At 42.9% G+C, this 10329-nt stretch overlaps 1 protein-coding gene across 1 annotated transcript; it reads left to right on the forward strand.

The window, feature by feature from the left end:
- The first annotated feature begins 2729 nt into the window (after positions 1-2729).
- On the forward strand, positions 2730-5093 carry LOC147636186 (uncharacterized). Its single transcript, XM_086802090.1, has 8 exons — positions 2730-2809; positions 2921-2988; positions 3101-3237; positions 3345-3479; positions 3582-3690; positions 3770-3895; positions 3974-4840; positions 4924-5093. Exons 1-8 carry the CDS (start codon positions 2730-2732, stop codon positions 5091-5093), a joined length of 1692 nt encoding a protein of 563 aa, XP_086658216.1.
- Positions 5094-10329: the final 5236 nt, after the last annotated feature.

Here is a 10329-nt window from a genome sequence, read left to right on the forward strand (position 1 = left end):
AAGTCTTCCCCGCTGACCTTCCCGATTTCAACAACAGATTCTCTGTTGTTTGTGTTTCTCTCATATTCTTCATACCTCATCTTATCTTCAATTGATCAGTCGGGCCCATCTTCTGTAAAATTATTAGAAACTTCTATCCAACCTTTTTTTTCCTGCTAAGCTTCGGCTAGCTGATATCGGCCACAATTTCCCCTGCTCCATATCTCTATCGCACACCGTTTCGTTCAAACTTGAATAATCAGCTTTTGCGTCGACTTATTCTCCAATGTGTATTCGATTTGGAAGCGGCTGTTCTTCATTTCTACGTACAGGGTTTGCATGGCGATGAGTCTTAACGACGTAACTTAATTCTTTCTGAAAGGCATGCACTTCTGTACGACATTTACGCGTCGTCGGCTTCTAGTTCTCAACTAGCTATTTGTCCCTCATTCTTTCTTCCTGTGCTGTACTGTATTTGAGTATCTATTATACTGTGATTTGTCATGGACCTTCACATCGAAGAGGATTCTGGACCTAATTCCTGTGGGAAAGAGAATCTGGTTTCGGGAAAGGCTCTCTTCAACGGAACGGAGATTCTGTGTCCTGTATCAACAAGCAGTGCCGTTGCAATCGGTGAGGAGCCAGAGTTAAGGTGGGATTCGAACTTCGTAAACCCGTTTTGTGTTGCGAGATTATTGTGCAAAGACTAGTAGAATTAAGCTAATCGTTACACCGACCTTAGCAAACCGATTTTGTGATTTAGCTAAATGGACACGCTCATTGAGAAGACACAGCTTATTTCATCGGGCGATTATAGGCATAATCAGAAGCACAATCAAACAATAATTGCTGTGTCTTGCAATAGGCATTATATTAAGTAGAAGCAGAATTAGGCTATAATTATGGTCTGCAGAGGTCCTAATGTCGTTTGAAACTCCTCGAGCTAATTGCGATTGCAGGGCTTACAAGCTAGGAAAACAGAAATGCTCCTACAATCAGGTGGAGCTTCTCATTAAGGACATGTGCGGCAAGGCACCGGAGATGAGGGTGTCGGAAGCGATTGAGGCGGCGTTGGGCAACGAGGTGGACGATCTGTTGAAGGAGAGTTGTCTGAAGTTCAACGTGAGGTTTGTGAACAATGCGCGGATGCATCTGTACATCTATGTGGTGTATGCGAACCCATATTGCAGCATGCCAGGAACGGAGTCGAAGCAGGCGATCAGGTATTACTGGGTACCGGTGACGCGCTCCAAGTGTCGGAAGGGATGCAAGGGCCCTGTGATAAGGGGCCTGCAGAGGTTTGGGAGGATGTCAAGGCGGGCAGGCAGTAACAACCCTCATCACGCTGAAAATTCTTACCTCCATCGAGCTGCAGAGCAGACTATAAGCGTCCAGACTGTTGCCGATTCTTGGAAGGAGCCCCGGCACCTCTACATCGCCATCGACGAGGCCAGCACTCATGTCTGCTCCCGCTCCCAGACCTCCAAATTCCGCCTCCTCGTTGCCGCTTACGACGACCAACACCGCCTGCTTGGCTCCACTGTCTCCAGCTGCATCCGCGTCCTCGCCAACAACGATGCCCCTCTCGGTGCTGCCTCTTTCAAGCTCCATTGCCACATCAAAGGTGAGCTGCCACATATTCCAAACTACTTCTCCACATGCGACAATCTTCTTATTCCTGCAGAAATGAGTTCCGGTTCTGTTCGCTCTGAGATGCCTTTTTTAAGTTCCACTGCAACATATGCATTCACAGTACTCCTCCCCCTCACCCTCTGCAATCATCTGATCGCTTTCAAATCCTCCGAACAAATTTCTGGTTCATTCACACGGATTTGCACGAGCAACAAGCTTCCTGTTTAGTTCCTTTTTGACTCCTCTGCACAATTTCTGGAGCTCCATTGCCAGAAGTACATCAACTGTGAGCCCCAAATCTGGTATAAGTCTGATCGCTATTTGTGATTCCTCTACTCGATCTCTAGTGTGGTCGATTTCACTATCAAGCTTCAATGCCGCATCCAAATTCACCTTTTAACCTCACGTACATTCAATTGAATCTCTATTTCTTGTTCGATTCCGAACTCAAGTTAAGGTTGCTGATTGCCCTGCGCAACTTTCTGAATTTCATTCTGAGTAATCATACCCAGATCGATTTCCTCTGTGCGGAAACTCTAGATCTGGAGTTTTTAGAATCCAGTCTTTGTCGTTAGCCTTGAAATCTGCAAGGCACTACAATATATAATTTAAAAGCGTTACTCGCTTACGGTGCCTGTGCAGGAATCGAAAGGTCGGCTTCTCTGCCAATTAACACGCGGCCTGGCGCAGGAATCATCGAGAGAAGGCAGTGCGGTCGAGTCCCTCTTCAAGGTTTAGAATATCTCACGGTGCTATGATCTAGTATGTCCTAATCCATACCTTCTTTTAACGTTAGATATGACTCTGTCTTTAGATATGAAGCAAAACAGTCCTTCAACCGCGGATACTCCTAAACCAGAAGAAATAACGGCTAATTCGGAAACGACGGAGCCCGTTAGTGTTTATGTTCCACATTTTAAAGAACGGGAGCTTCAACTGCCCGGAAACGAGGCAAGCCCCTTGCTGAAACTGTAGAAAAATAGTTGTCTAGAACTTCTTTCAAGAGCCGGTTATATTAGCAGGTGACTATATTATTGCATTAACTTGGAACTCAGGCCATGAAAATCTAATTGCCGACTTTTATATATATTTATATTGTGCAGCAATATTGTACTGGTATGAGTCCCTCGAGCTCTTGTTGTTCGGTTGAGACTCTTCTGAGTGAGGACAACAGTATTTTGGACGAGCTTTGTCAAAGGTACGCCGATAAATCAGTTCATGCAAGCCGGCCACGAGTTGGGAATGTGCGTCTGTGCATTGACAATCCATGAGAATATGAACCTCAACAGTTTATCTATGATTCATCCAGGATCTTTGAAGCTTGTTCCTGTAAGCAGGAGGGAGTGATAACTCTAAGAAAGTTTGCAACTATCCTTGGTTCGTAATACAACCGTACAGTTCATGTGTTGTCTATTATAAGTCAGAATATCAATTCAGATGCGGATTATGTAAAACCTCCTGTGACATCGACTCATTGCCAAACATGCAGGTGCAAGCAGAAACTCTGTTTTGGAAATTTTTTCCGTCTTAGAAATCCTTCAAGTCGTACAGCAACAGGGTAAAGAGAAGTATATTTGGCTTGGCAGCAATCGAATTGAAAACGCCTTGCAAGTAATTATGCTAAAGGTTGGATGCTGCTTCTGAGTTTTGATACAATGTGATTAAACATTCTGCAAGCGATCATGTTGATTTCTGGCCTTCGATTCAGAAACTGATACTAGCTAGCTTTTCAGCAGGCTGATCAGAAAAATCCAGATTCATCACTTACAATGGACTGCGAGACTGGATCTGATTCTTCACTCACAAAAGAATGTGCAAATATATCTGAACTTGGCAGACGCTTTTGCCTGTTATTCCTCTCAAATGAAGTAAGGACTTTGCTTTGTTTTGCTTGATTCATCTTCATCGAAATGTGAAGCCCCTTCACGCCTGTTAATGTGAGGTACTGTTTTTTACGTTGACGAATATAGGCAGGTGCGGTTGTGAAATGGGAATTCGCTGTGGAGGCTATACTGGGCAGAGAACAATCTCTTCGTCAAGACAGCTATATTCAAAGTAAGCAGGCTATTTCGTTTATGGGTTCCAATCTTTCACAAAGAAATGCTACAGGAGTTTTATATGTGCAGCACATAATGGAATCCTGTTCTATCACCTGCAGGCGTGCAGAAAACTACCCTGTGGAAAGTGTCCGTCATTCTATCAGCTTTGCATCTCATTGCCAGTAAAAAAGGCCCCGTTTTCGAATGGAGCGGGAGTGAAGGAGTGGCAGAGCATCTCAAAGCAGGTGAGCTTCATGGTGTATTTGCAGCTGCCGCTTAGTCCTGGAAGACCTAGTATTCATTTACCGTTATAAATCATGCAGCTCATCGATATCCATGGTTGAGGAGATGTCAAAGCTTAAGCTTTCACAAGACAAGTAAACGCAAAAGGGCAGATTCAGAAGAAATGCATAGAGAGTATTACGCGGCTGACGTAGACATGGACCGTGAAGAGCCTGCACAGATTTGTGGACCGATTGACAGGAGGGAGGCAGAGCAACAATCAGGAAAGCGTGTAAGACTTTCAATACCACCATGCAACAATGCAACAATGCAGCAGAGTCGTGCAGGAAGTTGCAGAGTGGCCAGCAGTACAGTTACAGATCATGGATGCAGCTTGTTGGAAGCACAGGATAGAATTAGAAACCACGACTTGTGTTCTTCAAGCCTAGCAATGTTCAGTCAGGATTACATTTGCTCACAAGGCAAAAGCCCCGACACGATGATTTGTTGTGATGAAGAGATTATGCACAATAATGGGACGGAATATAAATTGGGGGCCCTGCACCGATCAGACTCAGCTTCGCATGGCAACGATGTAGCAATCTTGCAGAACGCCGATTTGCATCATTATCGTTTTGGCTCAATTGAAGAGCACAGGTCAGCTGCAACATGGCACATCTGGCAACAGCGGATGCGATATAATGGTTGTGAGGACTGCAACAAAGAAGGCAAGTCATCTTGTGAAGCAGCTGTGTGGTGCACTACGCAAGGTTGTGAGGAAAAGCCAGCTGATTTTGAACAGTCCTCGTTCAGTTCAGCGACATCTATGCTAACGGATAATCAGCAGCTAAGTAACAACAGCCATCCCAGCCCTGTACATAATGTGGATTGGCACTTTGATCCCTTTGCAGACCTCCAGAATCTCTTCACCCCTCAGCAAGTGGTAACCTTGCAGCAGTATAACCCAGGCATGTACATGCGACCTAGATTGCCTATTGCTTCGATCGCTGCTTTCCAATGTTTCTAATATAATATCTTCTCTGTTTTCCAGGTTTTCTGTTCAATTTTGTGCGTTATTACCGGCAATTGTACCACAGATTTGGTCGCAAAACCAATGCCTCGGCGGATGTAATTGCTTTGCCCTTGGCCACAAAGCCATACTATCCTTCCTTTTGCCAGTTCAAAGATTTAGCGGCCAAGCACCAACATCTGTTAACTTAACCCTTCAGAATCTCACAAGACATCTCCTCTCATGCATGCTAACTGCTCAAATATGTGGTGACATAGCTCTCTCATGCTGTGGTAGTTCTGTCATATAAGCCTCTCTATTGATCTGTGTATATAATATATATACAAGCATTCCTATCAGAGATTCAAAGCTTTTCTTCATTAATTTGATGTTCTTCATTGACTCCATCCTTCAAATCTCCATTAATTAGCTTGAAAGGAGTGTTGTATTAGCCTTGAAATCCATGAATTTGGCCTCCAATCATAGTTCCAAACATTCGCAAATGCTTCATGAGCCAGGCGTTTGCAAATGTTTGACAAAAACGCATATGAAACTAACGTTTCATTCGTGACTTTTTTTTTTTATAAGATAATCGTTTTTTTTTTACTTCGAAGTACGTTTTTTAAGTTTCAAACTTGACCTCTAGTTTCCTAGAGGTTTTAAGTTTTTAAGTTACAGCTTTTCATGTCTGGTGTCATGACTCGTGAGGTTTTTATAAATTTCAATTTTCAGCATGTATGAAATCCAAATTCTAACATCATGCATCATTACATGTATGAATTTCAGCATGTGCCATGTATTAATTACAGCATGCCTATGACTTGACCATTCAACTAGAGGTATTTGGGAGGCCATGTATGATACTTCATAGAGACTGCAATCAAACGTTTTCATACTTTTCATTCTCCTAGACATTTGACGAATGCCAACGAATGTTTGAAACTATGGCTATTCAGTCAAGGGAATGCTAATATTATTTAGGGATCTCAAACTCACATGCAAAGGTTGAGATATAGGTGACCTATGACCACCTTTTCATGTGAAGGGGTGTTTCATGACATGAAGTGACCCTTCATATCAACTGTAGTGTTACCACATTAAAGTTTAGGCTTATGAAAATAAATGAATGAACCTCGTATCATTAGTCCAAGCTAAATGTTCATCCAAGTGTGTTGAAATGTTGAGGGATATGTAGACAAAACTTTATCTTTGACCAACCTGAAAAGATGCAAGGGTGAAGAGAGCTTGAGCTCTTGCAAGCACACACACACTCACACAAAGCCTAGAAGAGAACACGCAAGGTGAGAGGCTGAAAATTCTTCTTCTTCACACAACAAAAATGGTCTACAAAAATAAGATAAAGTGACTAACACACATAATAGAGTATAAACAAGTCGTCCATAATGTGAATAAGCTAAGTAGGTAGGTGTGGACTAGTCGGTGTAGTCTAGTTGTAGAATAAGATAAAGTGACTAACACACATAATAGAGTATAAACTAGTCGTCCATAATGTGAACAAGCTAAGTGGGTAGGTGTGGACTAGTCGGTGTAGTCCAGTTGTAGAATATCTACTGGCGAAGATATATCGGTGCCAACTACCAAACCCACCAGTGATGTAAATGTCGAACGGTCATGCAGGCGCCTCCTGAGTATAAGTTCATGTTGAGCTTAACATCTCAACACTCCCCCTCAACTCAACTCCAGCTCATGAACTCTAAGCATATCTCAAAATTTGTGTAGCTTCTCAGCTCCCAAGCCTTCATGAAGATGTCAGCGACCTGATCCTGTGTGTTAACGTAGGTCAAGTTGATGTCACTGCCAAGACTCTCTCCCTGATAAAGTGGTAATGTACCTCAATGTGTTTTGTCTGCCCATGGAAAACTGGGTTCCTGGCCAATTTGTATACTACTAAGATTGTCACAATATATGACAATCTTTCGCTCCACATGCAACCCCGAATCAACAAGTAGCTTGCGTAACCAAGCTAACCTCACATGCTGCCACTACAGCTCCTCTATACTCTACCTCTGTACTTGACAAGGCAACTGTGGGCTACTTCTTGCTGCTCCATGTCACAGCAGCACTCCCCAGTGAAAACTTAAATCCACTAGTAGATCTCCTATCTGAGATGCTACCTGCTCAATCTGCATCTATGTACCCATATAACTCCAATGGTACACCTACTGCATAAAACAATGCATAATCAACAAAGGCCCTCAAATACCGAAGTGTGCATCACACACTGTCAAGATGTGGTTCCAGAACCTATACAAACTGGCTCTCTAAGCCAACAATGTAACTCAAATTTGGCCTGCTGATCGTGACATAGATCAAAATCTCCACAGTCTTCCTATACATAGTGGGATCCTCCAACACATATAACCTGCATCTGCACTAAGCTTGCCATTTTGATAGAATGGCACCAAGACCATACTTGGACAACATGTCCAATACATATTGTCTCTATGGACAACCAAATACCATAAGGTGTGTGAATGACCTTAATTCCCAAAAAGTAGCGGAGATCTCCCAAATCCTTCATCTCAAACTTCCTTTTAAGGTGACTTTTCACATGCTCAATCTCATCCAAGTTGTCACCCCCAATAATAAGTTCATCTACATCAATGGTGATGATCACAATACCTTTATCACTCTTACGCACATACAAAGAGTGATCTGCATCTGCCATATGAAAACCAATAGTGACAAGATACTCAACAATCTTGTCATGCCATGCTCGTGGAGCTTGCTTTAGCCCATACAAAGACTTACGAAGCTTACATACATACTCCGGGTGACCTGTATCCTCAAAACTAGCTCGTTGATCCATATACACTTCTTTTTGCAAGTCACCATGCAAGAATGTATTTTTTACATCCATCTGATGTAAAAACCAGCCTTTACCACAATCACAACTCTTACAGTTGTTATCTTTGCAACCGGGGCAAATGTCTCCTCATAATCAATCCCATGTGTTTGCATATATCCTTTGGCTACCAATCTAGCCTTGTACCTGCTTAGTCTACCATCACTATTATGTTTCATCTTATACACCCACTTACAACCAATAGCTTTCTTGCCTTCAAGCAATGGCACCAAATCCCAAATCTCATTTCCATACAATGCATCCATCTCCTCATCCATAGCTTTCTCCCAACACACATTTCCAATAGCCTCATCAAAACATATGGGTTCTACAACTTGCACAACTTTTGCCATATAAGCATAGTGATGTGCCACATAACCATCATAACTCAACCTCTGCACAGGGTTTTTGACTCTTCCAAATCTTTGTAACTTTGCATTCATGGCTTCCATAGCCTTCTTCACACTAGGTGTTCTCATTGCTAGAATCTCAAGCTCCTCATCAAGGCTCATCTCTAAGCAACTAGACACTCCATCAACAAGAGAATGCCGTGCAGAAATATCTGGCATACTAAGGGACTCAACCACTTGCTCTTTGTTGAGATATCGAGCTCATCTAGTGAGGCGGTGGACACTGATGACCCGCCTGGGTGGGATAGGCCCCACACTTACACCACTGGCATGGTTGGTGAGATCATGGGTGATATGCGGCCAGTGGGATGACAGGCTGTGTGACAACCATTCTAGAGACTGGCATAGTTATAGTGCCAGCTCATTTAGTTAGGTTCACACTATAGAGAACCCTAGTATGTATTTGGTTGAGTACCTTTTCATATTGTGTGTACTCTTATCTTTGTATATGGTGTGTTGAGTGTTGTGTGAAGATGAAGAAGATTTTCAGCCTCTCATCTTGTGCGTTCTCTTTTAGAGTTTTGTGAGTGAGTGTGTGCTTGCAAGAGCTTAAGCTCTCTTCTCGCTTGCGTCTTTTCATGGTATCAGAGCCTGGTTCATGCTAAGGGCTGAGCTGCAAGCAAGAGAAGCGCAGGAAGCGGTACGAGGGAAAGAGCTTCATCTACTCTTCCCTATTTGTGTTGGCGACTACACCCTTGTCGGGAGCTCTACGAGAGGCACCGGCAAACGATCTCTAATTGAGAAGCTTTCTTCGCGGGAGTAAAGCTATAGGGCAACTATACTATCCTATTGGACGCATTTTTTGGGCCGAAAACGCGTTTCAGGCGCGTTAGGACCTTCGTTTTTCGGAAAGCAGGCGATTTTGAGCACTATGCGGGTAAGTCATCGATTCTATGTAGAACTCTGTTTTAAGAACTGTAGGAAGACAGATTGGTTGTGCAGACATTGTGTGTGCTGCAAGGAGGTCAAACAGTTGCCATTGGGTGTATGTATGTACATTGACGTCACTGATTGTGACATTTAAGTGTAGTACAATACCGCTGCATAAAATACAGCAGTTTGTGCAAGACAAACCAGAGTGTTGTTTCTGGTAAATTTGTGTGTCTGGCAAGATGTCAAATGATGGCATAAACCGGACTGTTGCTGAGAATCTTGACAAGAACAACTTCCATGCTCGGAGGTTCAAGTTGATAAATTTCCTGATGGGAAAGGGTTACTGGGACTACATAGAAGGTGAGCATGAAGAGGCACCGGAGATACCGGAGATCAATCCAACTGCTGTCTGCAGATGTGAAAGAGTTCAAGGATTGGAACCAAGGAGCCAGAAAAGTTATGTATTAGCTCTCTATTACTATACTCTATTAGTATACAAGACACCATGACTGGGCATATACAGGATGCCAAGTCCCCCAAGGAGGCGTGGGACACCTTGGTAAAACTCTATGAAACGAATACCAAGGCATGAAAGATACAGTTGAAGAATAAACTTCATACTATGGAGAAAAAGAGTATGTCTGTGAATGACTATACATTGAAGATCAAGGGTATTGTGGAATCCCTTGCATATATTGGTGTTTCAGTATAGATGATGATGATAAGGTGGAAGTCTATCTACGTTCAGACTCGCGAAAACATTCCCAATTTTAGAGATTTGGTGTCTATGTTGATTATAGAAGAGAAGAGCTTGGGTGAAGACCAACAATCTTCACAAAACAAAAAGAGTTCAGAGCAACAAGACTTCTACATAAGTTCAGGAAGAGGACCAGGTAGAGGAGATCGTGGACGAGGCCAAGGAGGTGGCCGAACAGGTAATCAGAATTATGGCCAGTATAGCAGCAACAACAACAGTCCCAGAATTCACAACAACAACAACACGCAGGTGGAAGAGGCCAATTCAGAGGCAGGGGGAGTCAAAGAGGTCATGGAAATTGGCAAAGACAATATAATGATACACGTGGATGCTTTTATTGTGGTAAGCCTAGACATGTGTAAGCATATTGTTATTATAAGAAGCAGGCTGACATGCAAAATGGAAAATTGCAGCAAAACAACTATGCATCCTTGAGCAGAAATAATGAGGATAATGAAAGGTTGTTTGTTATGCAGCATGTCGTTAATGCCATGTCTGAAAATGTTGAAGCAACACATAAAGATGATGTATGGTACGTTGAT

The sequence above is a fragment of the Cibotium barometz genome, chromosome 8 (assembly GCF_041138505.1).
Source record: "Cibotium barometz isolate CiBa-2024 chromosome 8, ASM4113850v1, whole genome shotgun sequence".
NCBI lineage: Eukaryota > Viridiplantae > Streptophyta > Polypodiopsida > Cyatheales > Cibotiaceae > Cibotium > Cibotium barometz.

What these genes read in the sequence shown, in the direction of transcription:
- LOC147636186 (XM_086802090.1), top strand. Translation starts at nt 2,730, where the DNA reads ATGAGTCCCTCGAGCTCTTGTTGTTCGGTTGAGACTCTTCTGAGTGAG. An exon ending in GCAGGCTATTTCGTTTATGG is followed by an intron (nt 3,691 to 3,769) that starts GTTCCAATCTTT and finishes TATCACCTGCAG; the next exon opens with GCGTGCAGAAAACTACCCTG. An exon ending in CTTGCAGCAGTATAACCCAG is followed by an intron (nt 4,841 to 4,923) that starts GCATGTACATGC and finishes TCTGTTTTCCAG; the next exon opens with GTTTTCTGTTCAATTTTGTG.